The sequence below is a fragment of the Danio rerio genome, chromosome 22, assembly GCF_049306965.1.
Source record: "Danio rerio strain Tuebingen ecotype United States chromosome 22, GRCz12tu, whole genome shotgun sequence".
Taxonomy (NCBI): Eukaryota; Metazoa; Chordata; class Actinopteri; order Cypriniformes; family Danionidae; genus Danio; species Danio rerio.
In genome coordinates, this window is record NC_133197.1 from 7122256 (window position 1) to 7149279 (window position 27024).

At 34.4% G+C, this 27024-nt stretch overlaps 3 protein-coding genes and 1 long non-coding RNA gene across 14 annotated transcripts; 2 read left to right on the forward strand and 2 right to left on the reverse strand.

Annotated features, from left to right (window-relative positions):
* LOC137489040 (uncharacterized) lies at positions 1 to 11243 on the forward strand. Of its 3 annotated transcripts, XR_012397696.1 has the most exons (7): positions 5 to 114; positions 488 to 811; positions 931 to 1218; positions 1297 to 1413; positions 1648 to 1715; positions 4407 to 4576; positions 10927 to 11235. XR_012397696.1 is itself a non-coding variant. In XM_073937212.1 (6 exons), the coding sequence occupies exons 1-6, from the start codon at positions 66 to 68 to the stop codon at positions 4452 to 4454; spliced, it is 894 nt and encodes a 297-aa protein (XP_073793313.1). In that variant the 5' UTR covers positions 1 to 65; the 3' UTR covers positions 4455 to 7135. The 3 variants fall into 3 exon arrangements, 2 of the variants coding, with proteins under 2 accessions (XP_073793313.1, XP_073793314.1); XM_073937212.1 differs by lacking the exon at positions 10927 to 11235 and having other exon boundaries at positions 1 to 114; positions 4407 to 7135; XM_073937213.1 differs by lacking the exon at positions 4407 to 4576 and having other exon boundaries at positions 10927 to 11243.
* On the reverse strand, positions 7845 to 22797 carry LOC100333939 (uncharacterized). 6 transcript variants are annotated; one of them, XM_073937191.1, is made up of 6 exons: positions 21140 to 21266; positions 15636 to 15971; positions 13275 to 13610; positions 11318 to 11638; positions 10906 to 11032; positions 7845 to 9372 (listed from the first exon to the last, which is right to left on the reverse strand). In XM_073937191.1, the coding sequence occupies exons 1-5, from the start codon at positions 21186 to 21188 to the stop codon at positions 10917 to 10919; spliced, it is 1158 nt and encodes a 385-aa protein (XP_073793292.1). In that variant the 5' UTR covers positions 21189 to 21266; the 3' UTR covers positions 7845 to 9372; positions 10906 to 10916. The 6 variants fall into 6 exon arrangements, with proteins under 6 accessions (XP_073793292.1, XP_073793293.1, XP_073793291.1 ...); XM_073937192.1 differs by having other exon boundaries at positions 7945 to 9298; XM_073937190.1 differs by having other exon boundaries at positions 7945 to 9298; positions 10872 to 11032.
* LOC100006469 (natural killer cell receptor 2B4) lies at positions 20846 to 27024 on the forward strand. Of its 4 annotated transcripts, none has more exons than XM_073937210.1 (6): positions 20846 to 20902; positions 23899 to 24216; positions 24312 to 24599; positions 24680 to 24799; positions 24996 to 25063; positions 26744 to 27024. In XM_073937210.1, the coding sequence occupies exons 2-6, from the start codon at positions 23925 to 23927 to the stop codon at positions 26792 to 26794; spliced, it is 819 nt and encodes a 272-aa protein (XP_073793311.1). In that variant the 5' UTR covers positions 20846 to 20902; positions 23899 to 23924; the 3' UTR covers positions 26795 to 27024. The 4 variants fall into 4 exon arrangements, with proteins under 4 accessions (XP_073793311.1, XP_073793310.1, XP_073793312.1 ...); XM_073937209.1 differs by having other exon boundaries at positions 20866 to 22212; XM_073937211.1 differs by lacking the exon at positions 20846 to 20902 and adding an exon at positions 21077 to 21165.
* Positions 23669 to 25721, reverse strand: LOC137488903 (uncharacterized). Its single transcript, XR_012397700.1, has 2 exons — positions 24657 to 25721; positions 23669 to 24525 (listed from the first exon to the last, which is right to left on the reverse strand). It is a non-coding gene; the product is annotated as an uncharacterized lncRNA (long non-coding RNA).

Here is a 27024-nt window from a genome sequence, read left to right on the forward strand (position 1 = left end):
ACACACACATCATCTTCAGTGTTTTTAGCGGAAGGTCTTTAAGTGAAGCAGAACTGTAAAAGAACATGTTTCAGATGTTTGTTTTGTATTGTTTGTGCTGGAGATGTTGCGCTGGTAAGTTATTATAGCATTTCTTTTTTCCATTCATGAGCTCGGGTGAATTTTCATCTACTGCTGTGAATAGTTGTGAGGTTCACTAATAAGTTTTAGAATGTGTCTGGTTATGATCTGCATGTGGAGGCTTTGAAAGCCAAAAACCATTGAGCTGCTGAACATTTTTTGGTTGTTTTTCTACTGATTTTAATGTCTCATTTATTTAAAAACTATTGAAGATAACAGCACAATTAATCTTGTAATTTAAACAAAAGGTCATATAACTGTGTCTCTGTGGTTGTTGAAATGGTTGTTTAGTTTACATGTACATATCTACAGCTGAGTTGTAATATTATAAACCAGTCTTTGTGTAATACCTCTTCATGTTCTCCAGGTGTTTTTGATGAGTCCGTGTCAGTGATGGAGGGAGATTCAGTCACTCTAAACCCTAATATTAGTGTAATCCCCAAAAATCATGAAGATGTAACATGGAAATTTGGAGCTGAAAACTCTGTCATAGCTAAGATAAGCAATAAAAACTTATTCTTCTCCATATTTGATAATGTTCTTGGTGGAAGATTCAAAGACAGATTGAAGGTGGATCATCAAACTAGATCTCTGACCATTACAAACACCACAAATGAACATGCTGGAATTTATAAAATAGAAATAGATGGAGAAAAACTGACAACAACATCATTCACAGTTTCTGTTAATGGTGAGCAGACATATATATTTCCATACAGTTTAAATTAATTACTTTATAGTTTGACAATTAAATCTTTATAGTTCATATATTTTTTATTTATATCTATTATTATATCTGGTGTTTTCCAGCTCGTCTGCCTGTTCCTGTCCTCACCTTCAACTCTTCTCAGTGTTCTTCATCTCAGTATATTTGTTCAGTGTTGTGTTCAGTGGTGAATGTGAGGTCTGTGAGTCTCTCCTGGTACAAAGGAAACAGTGTATTGTCCAGCATCAGTGTGTCTGATCTCAGCATCAGTCTCTCTCTACCTCTGGAGGTAGAATATCAGGATAACAACACCTACAGCTGTGTGATCAACAACACCATCAGCAACCAGACCACGCATCTGGACATCAACACACTCTGGCAGCCATACGAAGGTACTGTATAACAGCACTTCTTTCTGTCTTTGGTTGTAGATTAGACATATTCACTTACATTTATAATGATCATTTCAGACTCTGTGTCGCTGCCGGTCGTGATCTCTGCTGCCAGCACTGTTGGACTTTTGTTGATTGTAGCTGGATTCGGGATCTTCTGCATCTGCAGGAGAAATAGAAAACATGATCAAAAAGGCAAGTGTTAATTGCAGCTATAAATTAATATTAGTATAATAAATGATTCTCTCTTTTTTTGTAGTAGTGGAACATTTGAAATAATAATAAGGTATAGTAAGGGTGTTCATACATTTTAAAAAAATTATAAAATAAACTAAAACCAACAATAAAAACTGCGCTGTTAAATGTTTAAAGATTGAAACGTTGAGTTTTGTTGATGTAATGCATAGATTATTGTTTTTGCTAAAATAGTCCAGACTCAGGAAGAAGAAATAACATACGTTGATCCCATAATCCACCACAGAAAACCACGGAAATCGGTAAGGTAATTTATTACTTTAAAAAATGTTGCATAAAATCAATAAATACAGATATGTATTAAGCTATTAAATTCCATATTGTATATATTGGCTTCAAAATAAAGTAATGCTCTGTCAACTCATAACCTACATGTGCACCAAATCAAGTTTTTACTAGTTCACAGAAATACTATTAACCAAGGCAGTGCAATTCATTAAAATAGTTTTGATTTTGGCCTCCATGATTCTGAAAAACAGTAAAATTGCATCACACACATCTCTAAATTTATCTCCATCCATACCTCCTCAAAGCCTGACTGCAGTACATTCATATAAATTAACTTTTGCAGCATGGGACGGGGTTGTTATTCGTATTATTGTTTATTTTATATTATTAAGTACTTTAAGCATGTTCTTAAAAGCGCAAAATAGAATTTGTGCTGTTCGATGCATGCACTCTATGCATGTCCCCACCAATGTCAAGAGTGAATCTAGAACCTTGTATACTGCAAAACCCAATAAGTTAAGCTAACTCAAACCATTTGAGAAAACCAATTGCAAAACAAACCATTAAAGTACAAAAGCTAATCTAATGAGTACTATAAACTTAATCCATTTGAGTACATCAAGTAATTTGAGCACAGTAAAACCCAATAAATGAAGAGAACTCAAACTGAGTACTGTAAACCCCAATAAGTTAAGGCAACTCAAACAGACTGAGGAAACTGATTGCTACAAACTATTTGAGATAAACTAACTTATGTGAGTACTGTGAACTAATTCCCTTGAAGCTGAAGTAATGAGGTATTTAATAAACTTATTACCTTCAACGTTGAGTTCAAAACTAATTTCAAATGAGTAGAATTAACTTTCAGCCAATTTAGAGGTAACTACACTCATTTCACTTGACTGTTGGGTTTTACAGTGTGCGTGTGTGTTTGTGTGTGTGTGTATGTATGTATGTATGTATGTATGTATGTATGTATGTATGTATGTATGTATGTATGTATATATATATATATATATATATATATATATATATATATATATATATATATATATATATATATATATATATATATATATATATATATAAGCATTCATTAAACTTAGTATAACATCTGAAAAACATCTCTGTAATACTTAACCATTTAATGTAGCATTTTGGATTGAATAATATACTGAAACAACTCTGATGAATTTTATGATAACCTATGATAATGATAACCTATGGATAAAAGGTTAACCACAGGGGTCCATTCTTCGTACGTGGATTACTCAGTTAGCTGGATTTGAATATTGACGATTTGACACGTTCCAGGATCGTTTCGTTCTTCAAAGCTGATCCGAGAGTTGTTGTCATAGCAACAGTTCTGCTAGGTCAAACCTAATCGGGAGCAGGTTCAATTTATATAAATAGGATTAGATGTTTAAGCAAAGATAATACTGAAAGCATGTACCGAATTCTGATATTTTCTTACAGTAGTAGTTATATACACTTGAAAAAAAGTTAATAACATATATAATATATAACTAAATATATAAAGTTATTAATAAAATAAATAAAGTTATATTAATAAAACGTATGCAATCTGCACCCCCGAAATAAGAGTACAAAAACTGCCAATTGGTGGTGCAAAGTGAAAACTTTAGTACAATTTGTGTATGATATAGAAATGCAGAATATGTGACTTTTTTAAAGCAATAATACATTTATGCAGTCATAAACATGTTTTGACAGTTAATATGCCAGTGCTTCACAAAAGTTGCAGACACCTTTACCAATATCAAAATGCTTTTGTATCCAGTTATTATTTACACCGATTAAAAAAACAGCTACAATAATACTACTATAATAAGGAAAATTCGTAAATGTAAAACTAAATAAATTGCTTTTGACACATGAAAGGGCCAAGCATGCAGCCCACAAGAAAGTTTAAAGTTATTGCGTATCATATTTAACAAGCCGTTTACTACTAATATGATGTAATTTTGTTCACATGGATAACTGAATATTAATCAGATGATGTCATTACCCTGCTGTGCCGTCAGCCAATCATTGCATTGCTGATCATGATTTCGAGAATCGATAGTCCTTCACAACACATGCAGCGATCTCAGATCAGTTCATCCAGACATTCTAATCTGATTCGCAAACTTGTTTGAAGAACCAAATTAGCGAGAGATCAGTTATCAAGATTAAAAGATCCAGGATTTGCCAAATCATCTCAGATCATTTAAGCGAGGTACGAAGAATGGACCCCAGGTGGTTATGATGCCTGTTAAAGGGTTAAAGCAGACTTTACTATCAACTCTATATGTACTTTCACATATACACATTTAAAACATTTACACTGTGTTGCACATTATTAGGCGGCATTTTAGAAAGATGTGAACTGAAAGTTGTGTTTGGCTCCAGTGTGTTTAAAAAAACTCATTTACAGGAAACTGTAACCCTCAGGAAATTATGCACTGATGCTAGTTTGTCTGCTGGTTGCTTAAAAGTCCATGAGATTCTGCAGTTCATTAAAAAAAAAATATATTTTTTTTAAATGTGACCCTCTTTTATAATATTGCATAAAGTACAGATTAGTTATGTGTTAAGTTTGGCATTACTTCTATACTTAAATAATTGATGTGAGAAATTAGAAACACATATCGTTAATAAAACAACTTAATAATAATCTCTTGCTTTTATTTTATTTTTTTAAGATTAAAGAGGAAGATCATGTGGAGTATTTACCTCTTGCCTTGAGATGATCATCCAAATCCTGTGAGGAATAGATGCAAAACTCTCAACAAAAGGGGTTTAAAACATTGCTGTGGCCTAATTGGGAATAGATCTGGCATGTACATGCATATGATAGACTTTTCTGCTTGATGTAAGTGTGCGTGAGTGTATTGTGAGGTTTCAGTAGTGTGTTATTAAAGGACATTTCTATTCCTGTCCGTGTAGACTTCGGCTTTAGACAAAAATAAAACAAAAAGTGGGAAGATATTGTATGTTGTACATAATAAACATTGCATTTATTCTTAGAATAACAATGGATTCTCCAGTAATGACAGGCAAAAAGCCAAAATAATAAGTTTTATTGAGTTTATTTTTCCCTTTTTTTAGTGTTGGCATAATAATGATATTATTTTTTATATTGTGCTTTCTGGACACTCAAAGGGCCCTATCATACACCCGGCGCAATGTGGCGCAAGGCGCGACGCAATTGTTGTTTGCTAGAGCACACTTCGTTATTATTGTTCATTTATTCATTTGCTGGAAATTAGAACTGAATTTATTATTTGTGCTTAACAAACAAAATAATTTGAAGGCTAATTGTTGTCTTTGTGTACAAGGTTTCCCTATCAACGAGAGTGAAAGTTAATAATTTATCTCTTATTCTTGCGCTGTAGATGCCCTGTTTAGCTGTTTTCTTGCTAGTGAAATGCTCAGTTTTTCCACCTACACTTACTTTACGTCATGTAAATAGCAAATGTGCCATGGCGCGACGCTACTGGTTCTTAAAGGGAATGGGAGATGAGACTCTGATTGGTTTATTCTCAAAACACACTCATTAAGAAAATAAACTTAACCCTTTTAGATCATGTGCCACTGCACAAAGTGGATTTTTCCATCCTTATATTAGCAAAAGTGGATTCTGACACGTCCTGAAAGCGTTTGCTCACTGCACTTTGAGCATGGACCATCAAAATAGAGCCCAAAGTGTTTTACATATTTTTGGGGGGAATCTCCTCATCGGGCTTAATTTCTATAATTTTTAAATGAACAGTCATGTGATATATTTAGATAGCGCAAAAAAAGTTATCAATTCATTCGTTACAACATTAAAATCCATCTCTGCAAAGGTGAAACAAATGATAATGGAGAAGTAAAAAAGTGCAAATTTTGACTGCGGTCAGGTCAGCCGCCAGTCCAGAAAGAACAATCATTCTAGCCGCCAAGGTATTACGGCGGTCGCTCATACACTGCTTATTAAGTTAGAGCGCTATACAGCAATGTACAGAAAGTTGACAGGGATGATGACGAGGTCACTCGCTACATTGAAACCGCTGTCATAAAAAATGAAATGAGTGTTCTTGGCTGGTGGAAGATGAACAAACTATCCTATCCAAAACAAACTAAATTAGCCAAAACAGTAGTGCATCCTGGCCAGCAGCAGCAGAGAAAGTGTGTGCTGCTGGATGCACCATCAGTGAGCGCAGGACTGCGCTAAAGCCATTTACAGTGGATTCATTAAAGTTCCTCCACAAAAGCACATAGCCTAATCTTGTTGAGTAAAGGATAAAATTTACAACTAAATAAACCATAAAATCATAATGTAGTCAGAGTATACAGACTAATGTTGGCATAATTAATTTATTATTCAGCTTCACCTTCGCCTTGATGCAGATTGTGAAGAGAAGTGGCACAACAAATCTCACAGAGCCTTTATTTTAATTTCATTATTGCCAAATACCCGCCATCATTTATAATATATATATTAATTTATTTGGTTAAGAAAGACTTATTTTTATTGTGTGTTGGCCAATTTAAAGGCTAAGTGTATGTAGGCTACCTAGGCCTATTTAGAGTGCTGAGATGTTATGATATTACAGAGGACTTATTTTATTTCCTTCTTTCAACTTCCAAGTGGTCTATAGCCTATTTTTGTTAGAAATAAATAATGTTAAAACACATATAAATGACTCATTCATGATAAAAGGCAAAAAATCTGTGTACATGTGCACATTAAAATAATGTCGGGCTGTTAACATGTTCTGGCTTTATTAAGTTGTTAATCAAAATGTACTTGTCGGGCTCAGGCCGAATTCTGTCGGGCTCGGGCCCAAGCGGGCCTAACTTTTATGGCTCGATTACAACTCTATCGCAAACCATACACCAGCTGATTGGTGGAGAGGAGACAGAGTGATAAAGCCATATGGTGATGGTTAGGAGGCCATGATAGAGTCAGGACCTCAGTTTAACGTATCATCTGAAAGACAGTGCTCACTGAGCAGTAAGGAGTCCCCTTCACTATACTGGGGCATTAGTACCCACACAGACAGCAGGTTGAGCGCCCCCTGCTGGTGTCACTAACACCACTTCCGGCAGGTAGCTAGCTGCCAGCTATAGTAGGATAATTATAGGATAATTTAAAGTTGCAAAAGTGCACAAAGTGTGGGACATCATTTAGAACTGTTTTTGGATTAATATACAAAAACACACAACATTAATATATGACACTGTCATTCCCTACAGAAGCCCATGCCCACCACTGAATATTACAAAAAAGTTTGTTGCTTTTTATCTCTTTTTTTATTAAATAAAGGTTAAGAATTTTATCTTTTATTTTTATCTCAGAATTGTGAGTTGTAAATTCAAAATGGCAAGTTATGTCAGAATTGGGGGAAAACCTACAGTTCTGAGAAATAAAGTTGCAATTCCAAGTTATAAAGTAGTTTTCTGTTGAGACTGATCTTATATGAAGTGTTAAAGACACACTGTGTAGACAAATTGCATTAGCCCATGTAATAGAGAAATAACATCTTAATGTTAGGCTTTTGGAGCAATCACACAGCATAAAGCATATAATCCGATTGTTTAAAAATCAAATGGAGCTGACAGAAATAATAAATCCATACGAATAAATAGACAATAACTTAGTTCAACTATATTTCCTTTTTTTAAAAACGTGATAAACAATAACAGTCTATATATATATATATACATATATATATATATATATATATATATATATATATATATATATATATATATATATATATATATATATATATATATATATATATATATATATATATATATATAAATATATATATATTCTTTTTTTTCTCCAGTGGAACCGGCCTTCCATATATTACAGTACAAAAAAAAAAAAAAAAATACAATAATATATATATGACCACTAGAGGGCTTTTGTTTTGATTAGTCAGCATTTCAATTGCAAAAAAAAAAATATGCATTGATGTGAGGGTGCAAAAATAAAAATTGCACAAGCAAAAATTTTAAAAAGTTTGGTGACAAGCAAAAGTACAAAAACAAAACGTCAAATATAATACGGAGTTATTTATACCATGAGCGAAGTCTGAAAATGAAGCCCAAAGATGCTGAAAAAAAAAACACTTTATACAATGCAGTACTGCCCTCCACTGGAATATTTAATGTTGGCAGAAAAAACAACCCTCTTTGTTGACTACCATGTTACATTACAATCCAATTGTCAGACAAATGCAAAAGTTTGTTAAAATGTCTTTATTCACATTCCAGGAATAGCTTAACATAAATTTTCTTTAGTGCATGTTGAAAATTGAATTCTGTGATCAATTTTGTGTTTAGTTATTACAAACACATTTTTTTTTTAATCAAACTCTATAAACTTTGTTAATAGCATTGGTACGAAAGTAAACAATAAAGCATTATGCACATTATTTCTAGGTTTTTTTGGTCTCATGCAAGCAAACATTTTATAGCAGGGTTCAACGTTAAGGATTATCTCCACTGGCCTGACTGGACCAGTGGTTCAGATTTTTACTTGCCCTGCCAAAGTTTTCACTGGCCCCACCAAAAAAAAAAGTGAATTGCTATTTCTTAGCCACATATTTTAAATTATGTGTCAAAAATAAATGTCTGTAAATCTAGAATTTAAATATTTTAGAAATGTTAAAATATTTAGCAGTAAAATATAGCAGTATGGAAAATGTGCATATATTTTATTGCAAAACAAAAAGTGCCTGACTTAAAAGTGACGGCAAACCAAGCAAAACCCATGTCGTCTTGTACCCATGTCAACAGACGTTTTCTGTTAGCCTCATATTTTAATTTGACGTCAGGTTGACGTCTCTTTGCTGTACTGGTTTTTACCAGGTTATGGAAAAAAAATAACGTGCTCACAACATCCAATCAGATATAAGAAAACGAAAAGCAATATGGTGTTTACGACTTCACAGAGAAGGCAGCATTCAAAGACTTAAAAGAACAAATAATTTCTCGATTCTAAGACTGTATTTGCACGCAACTGACAAATAGTAGCAGGCAAATTGAAATTTAGTGACCCGATTGGGCCAGTAACGATTCTGTCTACTGTCCCGAGCATCTCTCACACTGGCCCCGGGCCATTGGGCAGTCCTTATTGTTGAACCCTGTATAGGCATCAATAATTATCGCAAAATAAGCACAGTGACAACCAATACAAAGATAAAGCAGTCAAAAACATAATAATAAAAAATGCAAACACTAAAATAAAAAAAAGGCAAATTGTAAACAAATCAAACTATTTGTTTGATTAAAATTACCAGTGTAAAAAAAAAAAAGTACAAAAATAACAGGAGTCACTTTTAATGCTATATACACAGATCTACACTCACTGGCCACTTTATAGGATACAACATACTAGTGCTGGGTTGGACCCCTTTTGCCTTCAGTACTGACTTAATCCTTCGTGGCAAAGATTCAACAAGGTTCTGGAATTATTCCTCAGAGATTTTTGTCCATATTGAATTGGGTAGGCTACATTGTGTCGGTAGTGTGTGTGTGTGTGAATGAGTGTGTATGAATGTTTCCTAGTGATGGGTTGCAGCTGGAAGGGCATCCGCTGCATAAAACATATGCTGGATAAGTTGACGGTTCATTCCACTGTGGCAACCAATGATTAATAAAGGGACTAAGCTAAAAAGAAAATGACAGAATGACACACAATCAGGGTATCTTCTGTCCAATCCAGATCCGTTTTCAAACAAAAAAAGAAGAAAAAAAAAAACGTGAGTTTTTCTGTTTTTCATTTGCTCACAAGAAACGAAAAAATGAAATTTTGGCTCGATTTAGTTTTTTTCATTTAGGGGGTTGGAAAATGGACAACTTTTCCAAAAAAATTGGACCAACTTTCCCTTAATTGGTCAACCAAATCTGAGCTCATGACGTAGCCCTCAAAATAAGAGCCTTCTGTGGACCAGCACCCAGGCTTTTAACTATTATTATTATTTAATTATATATATATAAACTATCTATAGAAAAAACTATCTATAAAAAATCTATCTATCTATCTATCTATCTATCTATCTATCTATCTATCTATCTATCTATCTATCTATCTATCTATCTATCTATCTATCTATCTATCTATCTATCTATCTATCTATCTATCTATCTATCTATCTATCTATATATAGCCAAATAAAATGAATAGAAGGAAATAAAATAATTTTAAAAATAGTAGCCGACCTTTGTTATAGCAACTGAGCCCAATGTGTTTTTATTCTGGTATCAAAAAAATATTTAAAAAATATATTTAAAAAAATAAAATAAAAAAAAAACAGTAAGTGAACAATATTAATTATTATTATTATTATTATTATTATTATTATTATTATTATCATCATCATCATTATTATAGGCCTTGCTCGTAAATAATCTTGCAAACTAGGTGCTGCTCATAAATGGCTATCTTTGTTCAGTATCAGGTGCAGAGCTGAAGGATGTTTGGCAGCGAACTGACCTTATTTCAATAACAAATGTCTAATAATACTGCTAGTTTACTTTTTTTATTTTTTATTTATGCATACGCAAAGAATGTAAACCTGCTAACTGAATAAATGACAGAATACGAAAACTTAGTTTATATATATAATTAAATAATAATAGGTAAAAGCCTGGGTGCTGGTCCACAGAAGGCTCTTATTTTGAGGGCTACGTCACAAGCTCAGATTTGGTTGACCAATTAAAGGAAAGTTGGCGTTTAAAGCACCGTCTACGCGTGATGATGTGACAACAAAAGTGATTGGATTTGATTTGATGTGTATAATGAATTTTGAAGTTGTTTGTCCCTTTAACTATCCTAAATAAAAAAAATAAAAAAAAATAAAAAAGAGCCAAAATTTCATTTTTTCGTTTCTTGTGAGCAAGTGAAAAACGGAAAAACTTACGTTGTCTTTTTTTTTGTTTTTTGTTTGAAAACGGATATGGATTGGACGGAAGATACCCTGATTGACACGCACGCACGCACACATAATATATATAAATAAACATTTATATATATAAATAAACATATATGTATATATATATATATATATATATATATATATATATATATATATATATATATATATATATATATAATTTAGCTATGTGATGGTTTGCTGTTAGTAAATATGGATTTAAAACTTATATACCCATCTTATTAAATTAGTTTTATGTAATGCTTGCCATCATGTTCTTCATTTGTAGATCACATGTTGACGATTCCTCACAACAACAACTGCAACCATCAGCAGAGCAACAGCAAAAGCTAAAGCAACGCCAGTATGTTTTCTTTTAAAGAGCCCATTTGAATCTGAAACAGTTGAAGACAGACAAACATTATTTTAAAAATATTGAAAAAAATGAATGAATAAAAATTTAAATTATCAACCTTTTAACCTATTTTTTATGAACAGCTGTGTTCTACCAAGTATTGTTCTAGACCTGAAAGTAGCAAAATTCCTAATATAACGAATCTTAATGTTGCATGCAGGTTCACAATAAAAACATTTTCTTTAATCTTCATTCCATATTACACTGTTTTCTAAAACTGCAAAGGGGGGGCTATTAAATGACTAAAGGATTCAATGATACTCACCAGTGACTTTAACACTGAACATCTTCATGATGCTGAATAAGCTGCTGTTGACCAGTAGTTTATAATCTCCAGAGTCTGTGTTCCTGCTGTCTATGATGGTCAGAGATCCACTCTGATGATCCAGCTTCAGTCGGCCTCTGAATCTCTTGTCTGTATCACACTGGTCATCTGAACAGGACTTATTGGGAGTCATTTCAGTGATGCGAGTGTCATCAAAATACAGCGTCATCACATAGTTTTGATTGTTTACCGAACAAGCCTCAAAAGTGACAGATTGTCCCTTCCTTACTGATTTCCTCTTCATTTCCACACCAGGAATGTCTAAATATAAAACAACATGCAATCAGTGTTGTCACAGTAAAATGCTTGATTCTGATTGGCTGATAAACATTTAAAGGTGTGTTGATATTTTCAGATAAACACAGTTAAAGTAGATCCGGCAGATTTTGAACACATTACAGCTCTAAGTCACTATGCGGAATGATTTCCCAGCTACAACAGTCAAAAATCACATCAAACCACAACAGAAGGCTTTGGATGAGGTGTAAGAAACTAGTGTTACACATGGGAGGAATTTGCAGACAAAAACCATATACGTAAGTGGTTTCCCCAACAAATGCAAAGACATGTGGTTCAGGTGATTTGGGTAAGCAAAAACTGTATGTGTGTGAATGAGAGTGTATGGGTGTTTCCCAGTGATGGGCTGCAGCTGGAGAGGCATCCTCTGCATCAAACATATGCTGGATAAGTTGGGGTTCATTCTGCTGTGGCGACCCTTGATTAATAAAAGGACTAAGCCAAAAAAAAAATGAATGAATGAATAATGGACTTGAGTGCACGGAATTATTAGAAAATCATGAAGACATCTGCATATTACACACATTGTGATTTACCACCACTTCAGGTGTGCATTATTTTCTAATGATTTGACAACCCACCCACTATAATTCCTCACATATAAACCAAATAAGTTCTATTTTAAAGGGTCATGAAACACCAAAACACATTATATATATATATATATATATATATATATATATATATATATATATATATATATATATATATATATATATATATATATATATATGTATATATATAACATGTTGCTAAAAACACTATTAGGACACACATTTCACAAAAAAAATGTAAATTGTTTTTTTCACTGTATAGAGCAAATTTGTTCTTTTGGCTTAAAAATAAATTTGCTACGTCACGGCCATGACATCCTTGTGTCAATTCCAGTGTGGAGACTGGATGTCTGTAGCGGCCAGTATAAAGTGACGACACCGAGTTTTCAGCATTAATTCATGAGAAAGACTTGGTTTGTACTAATCAGCACGATAAATTGTGAATGAGATGCAACTTCATTAATATTTATGATATACGTTCGAAGACTCTTTTTACCTGTTACAGTGTTCAGAGAGACACCACTTTGTGTTGCCAACCGTAATTAAAACAATTTGAAGAAGAATTGTTTGGGTTGCCAGTGTTTTTAAATGTGCCGAAACAAAAGTTGTTTCCATTTCCCCGCATTGAGAGCAAAGCTCATGTGTGGACCCAAGCAGTTGGATGAAAGTGGTCTATTAACACGCAACAAAAAAAGTTTGTAAGAAACATTTTTTTACCCAAGAGATTTTCGAATCTGGAAATGGTGAAATTCGGATTTGCCATACTTGCATGTAATTTTTTTGCAGGTAATGAAACTCCCCTTTTCATGCAAACCCTTACCTTTTTCACCACTCAACACTCCCACCTAAACAAAGCTGGACTCACCCACTTTCCTGACTTTTTTCAAACTAAAGGTGTAAAAACTGCACAGACGGGGAGGTTTTAGGAACTTTTAACAGTAATTTCTTTTAGTGTTTTTTTCTATATACTGTGTATTGATACACACCTCTAAATGTCACACAAAAATATCCTAAATGAGTTTGTACAGTTTAAACATATGACTTACCAAATACAGCAACAATGAAGATCTTTTCTCCAATGCTGTCGTTGCTGAAGACCCGAAGACGTAAAACTCCAGAGTCCGTGTTTGTGATGTTCATGATGGCCAGAGATCCAGTCTGGTGATCCAGCTGCAGTCGGTTTCTGAATCTCTCATTGCCTTCATTACACTCAACACCTGTGCAGATTTTAGTGAAATCTCCAGTGATTTGAGCGATGCGGATGTTGTTAAAATACCACCTAATCTTTTCTTGTTGGTTTGTTTCAACACCAGACTGTAGAGTTACTGAATCTCCCTTCACTACAAACACAGGTTCTCCATATGAACCAACATGGAAAAAACCTGGAAAACAACAACAATTAATTAGAAGGCAATGAAACATACAACAAGAATGCGTTTATCTACGCCAAGACAATACTTGGAAAATATGAAAAAACTTGGAAAATACTTGGAAAATATGAAAAAACATATCTATTTTACAGTTTTTAGCGAGTAGGGCAGGACTGAGAGATGTGGGAATGAAGAAAGGCACCTGTTTCCCTTCAGGAGGGGAACTTCAATGCTATGTGGAAAAAAACTTTCACTATGGGGGATTTCGTTCAGAAAGCCAATCATCTGAAAGAGTATGTAAACAGGCCAATGAAATGCCAATGAGTATTTTTCAAGACGTCGTGCGTTTCTGCATGCGGTGGTTTCCTGGCCCCGGATGATGGGCATGAGCACTGCGTTTCATGTCTGGGGGTCCCGCATGTTAATGCAGTGCTCGCGGGCAGTGCATGCCATCACTGCGGCAGCATGTCTGTTGCGCAGTTAGGATTGCGGCTCGCTCTTGCAAGAGGGCAACCCACCCCAGTTGTCCCCCGCTCCATGGCAGATCTGAGGGTTACAGTGGGAGTAAATCTGCCGCCCTCGGGCTTGTGGACCGCTCCTCCACGCACTGTGCTTATATAGCCAAATTGATTGCAACGAGCATCAGCTGCGCAAGCTGAAGCTGCCAACTCATTGGCAGTTTCAATACTCTTTCAGATGATTGGCTTTCTGAACAAAATACCCCATATAGTGGAAGTTTTTTCCATATAGCATTTCTGTTCCCCCCCTTCGGGGAACGAGGGTTACTTTAGTAACCGGAGCGTTCCTGCACCAGTCCCAAGTGCCATGAAGGAGCTCTGTATAATAAAAGGAAAAGAGACAGCAGTGGAAGACAAGTAAGGACCAGGCCTGGACACTTTATGTTTTGATTTTGCTTTCAGTTTGGCTGTAGTCTCTGTGAGGAGATGCTGCCTGTTAAAGGAAGGCCACCAAACCTAACCAGTCATTGGTGATGAGCAAATCATACAAATGTACAAATCGGATCATCAAAATTCATAAGAATTAGTGACTAAATCAAAAAGTTAGTTAAATTTGAATTGATGTGAGATATCGTTGGATACGCAATGTTAAGTGTTGTGATAACAATATTTCTTATCACATACCTAACATAAAAAAACTAAAAAAATAATTTAAGCAATTTATGTAATGATCATACTAAAATAAACAGTTGAAAAATATTTTTCTGAGCTAATTAAATTAATAAAAATTAGACATTAAAACACCACAAATAACTAAAAACCTTGAAGGAAACATTTGTATTCCAGCATTAGTTTTTTTTTTCAGCTCTAGGTTCAGATGATAGGAAAAGTCAAATCTGATTGGTCAGGTTTGGATAACCTATGTATGCAAAACATGCTTGGCATGTAACATGAATGTAATTTATTCCACTTCTCTGTGATACAGTTATTGCACATACTATTATTGTGACAAAATACATTTTTAGGCATATTGTGCAGCTCTAATCTACACATCGACTGTGAAGAGAAACATACCTGGATTCAAAACCAACAGCAGAAATCAATTATCACATTCAGTCATCAGACAAAGGTACATACATGTCATGAATAACCTTAAATTAATAGGCATCTGTTAAAAACATTGCTTATTATTGATTAATAAATAATAACATTAAAAAACTGTGAATGATTCCTTCTAAGCTGTTCACTCATCATAGTACACATGCTGCTGCTGACGTGACAATAACCGTGATTTGATATGTCATACAGTTTCATGCATACATAAAATTTCTTATCTTTAATTTAATTTGACATGAGGTTTTATTAAAATTGACTTGCATTTTACTCTATTTTTCATTAGTTTATATAACATTGTAAAAAATGTAATTACTACAATTTTCTTGAAGCATGATGAAAAATAATAGGATAGCATTTACAAATGTTTGAAACTAGGTGAACATCACAATAGAATGTTCATCAGCCAATCAGAATCAAGCAATCAACAGCCACATATTATAAAGTAATTTAAATAATGACTCACCAATTACAGTAACAATGAAGATTTTTTCACTTTGTCTGCTCTCGTTGTTGATCTGCAGTTTATAAACTCCTGTATCTGTAATTCTGATGTCTTTGATCGTCAAAGATCCGGTCTGACTGTCCAGCTTCAGTCTGTTTCTGAATTTACCATCACCACCTTCACACTGAACACCTGCACAGTTAAAACTGAGGTCTCCTGTGATTTCAGCAATGACTTCATCGCTGAAACTCCATGTAATATTTTGCTGTTGGTTTACTTTAACATTGGTGTCTAGAGTGACAGATTGTCCCTCCGCCACTGACACAGACTCTCCATCCATACAAACACCAAAAACATCTGGAAAAAATGAAGCCAAAGTGAATTATACAACATGAAAGAGCTGTGAATACCACTTTCTCCAGATCATACAGATTACAGGTAGAGAAATGTGAGTGGATTCATAATGAAACACACAGACACACACAGACACACACACACACACACACACACACACAAAGAGCAGAACATCCCTGATTCACACGTGACAAACTTACATGATTGATGAACGGATGATCATAATTAGGAACGTATACAACAAAATTTACAACCCTCTTTCTGAACATGCTAAACAATAATTATTTAATAAAAAAAAAAACAATCGATCCTAATTTCTTTTATTAGTAGTGTAGTGACACAAATGACCATTTTGTCACTTGAGGTGCTGTAGGGTTGTTTCTGACGTGTGAGATCTCAATAAAGGAATCATTTTCCAAATACTGTTTATTAGAGTTATTTTTTAACAGACAGTTCTTATGTCTCAATTTCCACTCACAGTCTGGTATATAAATGCTCATAAAATCACATTGAATGCCTCCACAAAGCTCTTTCAAACGGTCAAAAAATGTTGTGCTTCCCTCTAATTACACTGCTGTTCTAACTCTTTGTCTACCTATATACTCCTCCAAACCCACACTCCACCCAGTGGTCAAAAACAGCATTACAACAAACATAATGGCTCTTACAAGTAGTGTTGCCCTGAATAACTTGCCACAGAATGTTCCCAAGTCCACAAGACAATGTTAGTGCTCAATTTACACAAATGGGGCAGTTCAAAAATTTACATAACTTGATTCTTTACCCCACATGTTGTTATGCATGTACTGTCGTTCCTTTTTGAGTGGCTTGTTTGTTTTGAGAACAAATCTCTGAAAATCCCCCAGTTGCACTATGTACAACCCCAAATCAAAAAAAAAAAAAAAAAAAAAGGGACAGTATAGAAAAACACTTTTTTTCACTTTAAAGCTGCGGTCACATTAGAGTTTGCGTTTGCCAAATTCTGTCGTACAACTCTGCGAAAAAGAGCGGGATTAAACAAGCTTATTGGACATTTAAAAATCCGATTGATTGCTCCATGTTTTAATTTTCTGTCCAGAGATGTCATGTTTTGATCCTCGATTAGTCTCACGCAGTCAAGTGACGTGATTTCGCAGGTCAGAGTTCATCAAGTTTGATCTTTGCACCGCAGCAACCTGCGAAACTTGACGCATGACCCTGCTTTTCTGGTCTGACGCATTCGTGTGCGTATAAATGAAAGTCTATGGGAGGAAAAGCCCAGTGTGCCTGCAGCTTGACTTCTATTGCAATATAAACACAAAATATTTTATGCTTGTCTGGTCAACTTCATTTCATTTGTAAATATACATGCTTTCCTATCATTCAGAACTGAAACACATTCCCAAAAAAGTTGGGACATGAGCAGTTTAGGGCTTGTAATCAGATGAGTTGGTTAAATAATGATTTGATGTGAAACAGGTGATGTCAACAGGTGATTGTAATTATGATTTAATACAAAAGAACATCCAAGAAAGGTCTAGTCCTTTAGGAGCAAAGATGGGCCGAGAATCAACAGTTTGACAACAAATACGTGAGAAAATTATTGAAATGTTTAAAAACAATGTTCCTCTAAGAAAGATAGAAGGACACTTGGATATTTCACCTTCAACAGACCTTTGTCATAGTATCATATGCTGTTGTTCTGCTGTGCCTCGTTGAAATAAAAAGTAGTGGTGGGCAAAGCGAGGCTTCATGAAGTCAAAGTCGAAGCAAATGTGTCGAAGCTTCAAAATGCCACTCTACGGTGACACCTAGTGGTCATTTTTATGTATTGCACTGAAACAGTTTCAGCAAAGATCAGTTGAGCAAATTGAGGTATTAAACCCCACTTTGCATGTTTAAACCTTCAAGTGATTTAATGGAGCGGTTCAGGTTTCCGACTACCATGCGAGGATAGTGGGTTTAAATTCAGGCTGATACAGCTATTTTCAAATGCTTTAATACCAGTTGGTAATGCTTTGTTCTTGTATCGTTTTGTTTTCAACATCGGTCTGACATCCGAATAATAATAAATTTGTCTTGTTTTGGTCATAAAAAAGGGTTTTTGCTAGATCAGACACAGTTGTGGCCAAAAGTTAACAAGAATTATTTATAATATTCATTAAATTTCCCATTTAATGTATTTTATTTATGTCTACCTAAACCCAACCATCACAGTACAGTAAAAATATTAATTATTGTTTGACAGTGTTACAAAAATGATGCTAATTGATGGCGTAACTGCAGCTGTATCCTATTTAGACTACACCATAAAACAGAAACAGGATTAAAATACACAAAACCACACAGTATTTGTACAAGTCGGGATTCGAACCCAAAAGTCATTTGAAGCACAGTAACAACGTGCACACACAGTCCACGAGGCCATATGAGCCAGAAGTGTAGTCTGACCCTGGTAGTCAAATGCAAATTCGCCAGGTCTCGAAACACTTCTAAACTGATTGATGGTTTGAATCGCTTTAGTCAGGTGACCACGTGTTTCCAAACACTTTAGTCACGTGACTTGGGTGTTTCAGATCATGCTTCGGTGCAGTGTTTCTAAAATATACATGCCTAGATATGTACTAGTTTTGCAAAATCAAAAGTTCTAATAAAAAAAACAACTTGCGCTTTAATGTTTTCTTAAATGGTTTTCCTAATTTAGATTTGCTTTGATTACAGCATGTGGATTAAGGGCACTGAGCTCTGCAGTGTTGCTAAGCTGGAACAATAGTGCACACTTTGTCTCTCACATGCACAAGCTTTAAACTAGCCAAGACCACAAGTGTGGTTGTTGGGTTAGGCCAAGCAAACAGAGGAACAGGTGAGCACAATCTACAGAACGGACAAGAACAAATGAGGGTGTGAGGCGAAGAAAAGATAAAGCAGAACGAGAGCGGCATTTAACCAAAATAAACGACAACATTAGGTGTATTCAACTTTAACTCTAACTCTGAATTGCTCTTTAGGCATGCAGATGCTCAGTTCTGGGGGTAATAATTCCTGACTACTTTGATGACAGACCTTGAATGACCAAAACATTTCATATTTTTACAATGTGGTTGGTCTGCTTATTTGTCCATTAATGCCAACCCATCATGCTCAGTGATCTGTTAAAAATAAATCACATTACTTTTTTGACAGGCATACTGGAATTTATTCAGTTAATGTGTAGTCAATGCACTTTTTTTTTCTGAACAGATAAAACGTTTATCCTACTCTACTGTGTGCCTCTTGACATCTCTATTAAGCAGTTTTATTCAATATGGCAAAATGCTCATAAGAATAGGTGGATGCAAACATGGCTAATGGTGCAGTGCTGTTTACATTTTCTAAGACTGAGATTAAATGGATTAGATGCAGTATTTTTCAAATAAGCAACTTTAGGACTGCTGAAAGCAGGGGTTCACAAACTTTTTAGCCCATGGCCTATATAGCAATGCCAATGACTCGTGACCCCAAAATTCCCCATAGGTGGTTATATGTTCTATGCAAAATAATGTTCATACAACGACAGGCCTATATAAACGCGAGCATATTGACGACACAAAAAAAGTGCAACCGTCTAACAACCATATATTTATAGTCATTTATTAATTTGTTTAATTTAATATTAACCTCAACTATAGAGACTGGTGGGCACAATGTTTACAGCATAAGTCTATTCTTGGTTTAATGTTGTAGACCACCAATCAGAGAACATCCTCAATATTCAGTTGTGGCCTGTATTTATTTTTAATGCATTTGACTGCCATAAAGGTATCAGAAAGCTTAACCTGGTGCTATAAAATCAATCTGCTGGAGCTGACGTCATTGCGGTGTTGTTAATCTAAAGTAAACACACCAATCCTATAAAAATAATAATTTAAAGGCTGTTGTTGTTTAATACTATTAGAACTACTATTAATATAATCAGTGGGTTATGGCTAAAATATTGCAATTCTAATGGTTTAATTAAATTTATTTAACTTTTGGAAATGACTAAGCAACCCTCTGTCATTGTCCAACAACCGCCCAGGGGGTCCCGACCCTACTTTGAGAACCACTGGCTTCTATAGTTCTTCTAAAAAGGAAAATTCTACTCTTCAAGTTTTCCAAACCTTTATATGTTTTTTTCCTTCTGTTAAATACAAAGCCAGATATTCTGAATAATGCTGAAAACCTGTAATTATGGACTTCCATATTATATTTAAAAAATAGATAAATAAATAAAAAATACCATGTAAGTCAATGGTTGTAGGTTTCTGACAATTTTCAGATAACCTTATTTTGTGTTCAACAGAAGAGAGAAACTGAAACAGGCTTGTGGCAAGTGAATAAATATTGACAGAAATTTCAGTTTCATGTGAACTAGCCCCATAACATAGTCAGTGCCCTAAGTGCTTAAAATGAACTTTAACTAACTATACTATTTTTATGTTTTATTTTGATGAACATGCCACAATATAACAGTATGCTTCAATGAAAAGAGTTTTTCTGGTTATATAAATATAATCTGTGAGCAACTGGGCTGTATATGGCTCAGAATAAACAAAATATTCATGATTGTATCATCTTTAGCTGTAGACTTCAGAAGCTCGAACATATGGTAAAAAGGCACTTTCAACTAGTATCTCTGATCACTTTTGTCGCACATTATCTCCGGTGTCAAGTAGGACAACATTGCAAAACAGCACAAACTTAAGTCAAACACACCTACGTTCGTTTTAAAGTTTAAACAAGCAAACACTGAAACAACACAAGAACAAAAATAAATTAATGTCATTTTTAAGTGTCTCACAGTACATTAAAAGGTAATTTCATCAATATGTTGATATTAAACGTCTACTTCAACTTTACGTGAGTTAGGCTATTACAACATACACTTCCTGTATTTTACGCGATGATTAGCAGTTTCTGACTGCACCACAGAAAAGGTGACTGCGTCTTGTTTGCAGCGTTTTTTTTGTAACCAGAAGAGTGATTAACGTTAGCCTAGTAAACAAACGTCCTACGGTTGTGTAAAAACACATATCGTCAGCAAAATACAAAGGATAAACGCATTATTATGTCGAATTGCCTGTAAGATTCAAAACAAACCGCGTCACTTCCTCTTCTGAAAACAAAGTCTGAAAACAAGAAGAGAAACAATATTAATGTCTAAAACGTCTTACCAGAGTCGAGTAAACACCAGTGAAAAGTAAATATAGCGAGAAGCTTCATTTTTTCACATGTTTTTCTAAAGAACAAATGTGACCAGAAGGGTGATCGGTGAAAAGTAGCTTAATGCACTGTTGCTAAAAATCACTAAGAATTGTCACGTTACGGACGTCATCACCAAAGATTTTGTTTGTTTAACAGCCTATGGTTAATAAAGGGGTATTTATATTTGCATTACGCTTTATATAAGCATGTCAATTTAACTTAATGTATTGCTGTTTGAATACAGTATATAGATGTGTAGTGAATTTGCAGTAATCTCTTTCGGACGTAAACTCAGACAAGTTCTGAAACTCTCACTGAAAATGTATGTGATTGTGAACAAATAAAGAATAAACGTTCAAATTAAATTGTAAAAAAAAAAAAAAAGAGAAGCAGATCGGTTTGACTACACCACACTGCCTGTGCCAAATCATTTGCCGTCGGTGCACAGAGAAGTGATCTACTGTCTGCAGGAGGCTGCTGTACGTGGACTGGAGGCCGCCTGTCAGCTCACATTTGTGAAAGAGACAACAACTATAGCACTATTGGAATTTTTTGCTACCTAAATTACCAACAATTATACATGTTAACAAACATCAGTAAATGAACAGTTACGAAAAACTATCTGAGCTAGCAATTTACTCTACTGAGTGAAGCCTGCAGCCACTGCTCTTTTGAGTCACTTTTTAAAAATGGCTAAAAGTAGCCAAATGAATGTTAAAAATTATATTAAAGAAATATAGCAACACAATTACAAAGTTGGCAGGGAGGTTGGGAGGAAAAAACAGTGATAGGAAAACATTTTTTTTTTAGTTTTTGCATACCCTCGCAAAGATGTTTTGTGAGGAAATGCAAAGATGTTTTGCGCTATGTCGCAAAGATGTTTTTATGTTGCGAGATATCACAGTTTTTTTCCCACCCCGTTTTTTTTTTCTTCCACTTATTTTTTTCTCAACCATCACGACCTTTTCGTGTCTCCGTTCGACGGAAAACGCACATGCAAAACACGGTTATCACCATAAGATGGCCACATCATATCGAAAAGGTAGCCATATTTCCAAAAAAAAATACAACAGAAACACCCAAAGTCTTTTCGAGTATGATACTAAAAAGCTTGGCATGTCTATTTCTGGGCACCTTAGCTCCCTGATTAAAGACCTTCAAACTGAGCCATGTGGTTGAGAAGGCCACTGTTAGCTAAATAAAAGGATTAAAAGCCACTATACTACTAGGTTACTAAAAGGCCACTAAGGCATAGGGTGCCTTGCAAATACGAGTTCACTAGTGGCACATCTTCAAACAACCTAAACGCTAATGTGGGTAAATTGAAAAACCACAAACATGCACAAAAAGCAGAAGCTAATAGAGAAAGTCAACTCACAAACAAACAAATGACAGTTTTTAAAGCTATTATGAGTGGAAAACTAATCATATAGGTGTTTTATTATTACAAACATTGAATACAGAGATATAGCAGTGCATAACAGGAAGAAACACTTCACCTGTAAGCTCTTCACACTTACACTGAAGCCCCCCGATGCAGGTTGTTTGGCCTCCAAACAGTTCAGACATTTCTGAAAGACAATTAACCACAGCTATTTTCAGTTTGACTCAGAGGATGAACCTCAGGAAATCTGCTTCGGTGAGGTGCCAAACGATTCAACGCAACTGTTCCACACAAAACACATGAGAATTAAATGAATAGACATACGACCAATTTAAACACTGCAAAATTGCTTCTCTTGCTTAAAGTTGTTGCATTGTTTCCAGTCCAAACCAAGAAACATTTTCAAGCCTTGTTTTTTTAGAAGCCACATGATAAAATTAGGTGAAACAAGCAAAATAATGCTGTTTTTTTTTTTTTTGGCCAAAAAATAGTTTTGATTACCACTTTATTATGCTTGTTTTCAGGAAATGTTTTCATTTTGATATATTTTTTTAAAACTAGACAATACTTTTTCTGTTTATCTAGAAAATCCATCTTAAGTTACGATTCTTTAGATACTTGAAAACGAGACAAAAAAAGCAAGACAAGTACAAAATGCATGAGTTAGGCAAATTTATTCAATGGAATTTAGTTCATCTAACACAATTAGCATCTGTATTTGGCCATTTTCAAGTCAGATACCATCATCGATAAAGCATGTTGCTAAAATTACTAAATATTTCCATCAACCAGAAAGCTTTAAAGTCTAACTATAGGCCATAAAAAGTAATAGGAGGGTCAAATGGTTGTGGGAGGATTCATAAACACACACACACACACCACCTTCAGCGTTTTTAGCGGAAGGTCTTTAGGTAATGCAGAACTGTAAAAGAACATGTTTCAGATGTTTGTTTTATATTGTTTGTGCTGGAGATGTTGCGCTGGTAAGTTATTATAGCATTTATTTCCACTGCTGTGAATAGTTGTAAGGTCCACTAATAACTTTGAAAATGTGTCAGGTTGTGATCTGCATGTGGAGGCTTTAAAAGCCAAAAACCATTGAGCCGCTGACATCTTTAGGCTGTTTTTCTGTAGATCTACATGTCTTGTTTATTTATTTCTTTTAAATATGGAAGACAACCAGCATACTTTTAATTTAAAGATGAGGTTATCATGTAATTGTGTCTCTGTGGTTGTTTTATTTGTTCTTTAGTTTACATGTATATGACAAAAACTACAGCAGAGTTCAAATTTTGCAAACAATTCAGAGTCTTCATTTGTGTAAAACCTCTTGTTGTTCTCCAGGTGTGTTTGATGAATTGGTGTCAGTGATGGAGGGAGATTCAGTCACTCTAAACTCTGGTGTTACTCACATTCAAGAGGCTGAAGAAATACTGTTGACACAAGGAGCCAAAAATACTCTGATAGCTAAAATCACAATTAAAAACCAAACTGTCCCCAAACTCAATGTTGTTAATGAGAGATTCAGAGACAGACTGAAGCTGGACAGACAAACTGGATTTCTGGTCATCACAAACATCACAACTGAACATGCTGGAGTTTATAAACTAGACATGGGTGGAGTAAAACTGACACCAAAAACATTCAATGTTTCTGTCTATCGTGAGTAGAGATTCTTAGTCATACCTTTCAAAAATTCTTACCTTAAGTATTTATACTCATTCAACACAATGTACTAAACATTTGTTGTTTTCCAGCTCTTCTGCTTGTTCCTGTCCTCATCTTCAACTCTTCTCAGTGTTCTTCATCCCAGTATAATTGTTTAGTGGTGTGTTCAGTGGTGAATGTGAGCGCTGTGAGTCTCTCCTGGTACAAAGGAAACAGTTTATTGTCCAGCATCAGTGTGTCTGATCTCAGCATCAGTCTCTCTCTACCTCTGGAGGTGGAATATCAGGATAAAAACACCTACAGCTGTATGATCAACAACACCATCAGCAACCAGACCACACAACTCAACGTCACTCAGCTCTGTCAACAGTGTAAAGGTATAACAGCACTTCTTTCTGTCTTTGGTTGTAGATTAGACTGACATATTCACTTACGTTTGATATGATGTTTATTTCAGACTCTGTGTCGCTGCCGGTCCTGATCTCTGCCACTGCCGCCACTGTTGGACTTTTGTTGATTGTAGCTGGACTCGGGATCTTCTGCATCTGCAGGAGAAATAGAAAACATGATGAAAAAGGCAAGTGTTAATTACAGCTATACATTAACATCAGTATAACTAACGATTCTCTTTTTTAGTGGTAGTGGAACCGTTGAAATGAAAGGTGTTCACACACAAACTAAAACAAACAATAAAAACTGCAGTGTTAAATGTTTAAAGATTGAAACTGAGTTTTGTTCATGTAATGCATGGATTATTGTTTTTGCTAAAACAGTTCAGACCCGGGAAGATGAAATAACATACGTTGATCCCATAATCCTCCACAGAAAACCACGGAAATCGGTAAGGTAATTTATTACTTCAAAAAATGTTGCATTAATTGAATAAATAATACAGACATGTATAAAGCTATTAAATGCCATATTGTGTATATATACACTGGAATAATTTCCCAGAATTTTACTGTAGTTTTTCACAGTAAATTACATTAGTGTCACTTCACAGAATTTAACTGTTAAATTTCATGTATTCAGAATTTTATTGTGAAATTAAGGCAGGCAGCATGATTACAGCGAATTACTGTAAATGGCTTTATCTTTTGCTTGTTAGTTAGGAATTCAAACCATATTAATACTTTGTATTAATACAAACTCTGTTTGTTTTATTAACACAGAAATGAATACACAGTAACGTTTATGCCAGTACAGGCACTTTTTTTGATATTTAGAAATAATAAGAGTTATTGTTATTATGACGTACCTCACAGTAATTTACTGTGGATTTACATACAGTACCTTACTGTGAAAGTAATGCAATTAGCCAGTAATTAACTGTAATCTTAAGGTCAAATATTTTACAGTGATATACAGTTGAAGTTAGAATTATTAGCCCTCCTGTTTTGATTTTTCCCCCAAATTTCTGTTTAATAGAGAAGATTTTTACCACATTTCTAAACATAATAGTTTTATTAACTCATCTCTAATAACTGATTTATTTTATCTTTGTCATGATGACAGTTATATACTATTTGACTAGATATTCTTCAAGACACTTCTATACAGCTTAAAGTGACATTTAAAGGCTTAACTAGGTTAACTAGACAGCTTAGCGTAATTAGGCAAGTTATTGTATAATGATGGTTTGTTCTGTAGACTATAGGGGAAAAACATAGCTTAAAGGGGCTAATAATATTGTCCTTAAAATGGCTTTTAAAAAATTAAAATCTGCTTTTATTCTAGCAAAAACAAAACAAATAAGACTTTATCCTGAAGAAAAAATATTATCAGATATACTATGAAAATGTCCCTGCTCTGTAAAACATCATTTGGGAAATATAAAAAAAAATACAAAGGGCGGCTAATAATTTTATATATATCTCGAAATATATATATATATATATATATATAAAAGCATTCAATGAACTTAGTCTAGGAACAGTCTAGGAATTTGGTTAAGTAATTTAAAAACATCCGTGTAATACTTAACCCTTTATCTTGGATTGAATAATATACTGACCCAACTCTGATAAATATTATGATAACCTATGATAATTATAAAACCTACGAATAAAAGGTCAACCAGGTGGTTATGATGCCTGTTTAAGGGTTAAAGCAGACTTTACTATCAACTCTATATGTACTTTCACATATACACATTTAAAACATTTACACTGTGTTGCACATTATTAGGCGGCATTTTAGAAAGATGTGAACTGAAAGTTGTGTTTGGCTCCAGTGTGTTTAAAAAAAACGTATTTACAGGAAACTGTAACCCTCAGGAAATTAAGCACTGAGGCTAGTTTGTCTGCTGGTTGCTTGAAAGTCCATGAGATTCTGCAGTCCATTACAAAATAAATAAATAAATAAATAAAAATGTGACCCTCTTTTATAATATTGCATATTGTTCAGATTAGTTATGTGTAAAGTTTGGCATTGCCTCTATACATATGTAGATAATTGATATGAGAAAGTAGCTTGCACCAAATTGTTAACAAAACAACTGTTTGTTTTTTGTTTTTTAAAGAACATTAAAGAGGAAGATCATGTGGAGTATTTACCTCTTGCCTTGAGATGATCATGCAAATCCTGCGAGGAATAGATGCAAAACTTTCAACGAAAAGGTGTTTAAAACATTGCTGTAGTTTAATTGCTTTATTTATTAATGTTTGCACATGTATATCAGTGGGATTAATACATCTGGCATGTACAGGCATATGAGCTTTTCTGCTTAATGTCAGTGTGCGTGAGAGTGTGTGTATGTGTGTGTGAGGTGTCAGTAGAGTGTTATTAAAGGACGTTTCCATT

Excerpts from the sequence above, each read along its gene's own strand:
- LOC137489040 (XM_073937212.1), top strand. The coding sequence starts at position 66 with ATGTTTCAGATGTTTGTTTTGTATTGTTTGTGCTGGAGATGTTGCGCT. Across the intron at positions 115-487 it reads GTGCTGGAGATGTTGCGCTG|GTGTTTTTGATGAGTCCGTG; the intron begins GTAAGTTATTAT and ends CATGTTCTCCAG. Across the intron at positions 812-930 it reads ATTCACAGTTTCTGTTAATG|CTCGTCTGCCTGTTCCTGTC; the intron begins GTGAGCAGACAT and ends GGTGTTTTCCAG.
- LOC100333939 (XM_073937191.1), bottom strand. The coding sequence starts at position 21,188 with ATGAAGCTTCTCGCTATATTTACTTTTCACTGGTGTTTACTCGACTCT. Across the intron at positions 13,611-15,635 it reads CTTCATTGTTACTGTAATTG|GTTTTTTCCATGTTGGTTCA; the intron begins GTGAGTCATTAT and ends GTTGTTTTCCAG. Across the intron at positions 11,639-13,274 it reads CTTCATTGTTGCTGTATTTG|ACATTCCTGGTGTGGAAATG; the intron begins GTAAGTCATATG and ends TTTTATATTTAG.
- LOC100006469 (XM_073937209.1), top strand. The coding sequence starts at position 22,002 with ATGTTTTGTGAGGAAATGCAAAGATGTTTTGCGCTATGTCGCAAAGAT. Across the intron at positions 24,800-24,995 it reads TAGAAAACATGATGAAAAAG|TTCAGACCCGGGAAGATGAA; the intron begins GCAAGTGTTAAT and ends TTGCTAAAACAG. Across the intron at positions 25,064-26,743 it reads ACAGAAAACCACGGAAATCG|AACATTAAAGAGGAAGATCA; the intron begins GTAAGGTAATTT and ends TGTTTTTTAAAG.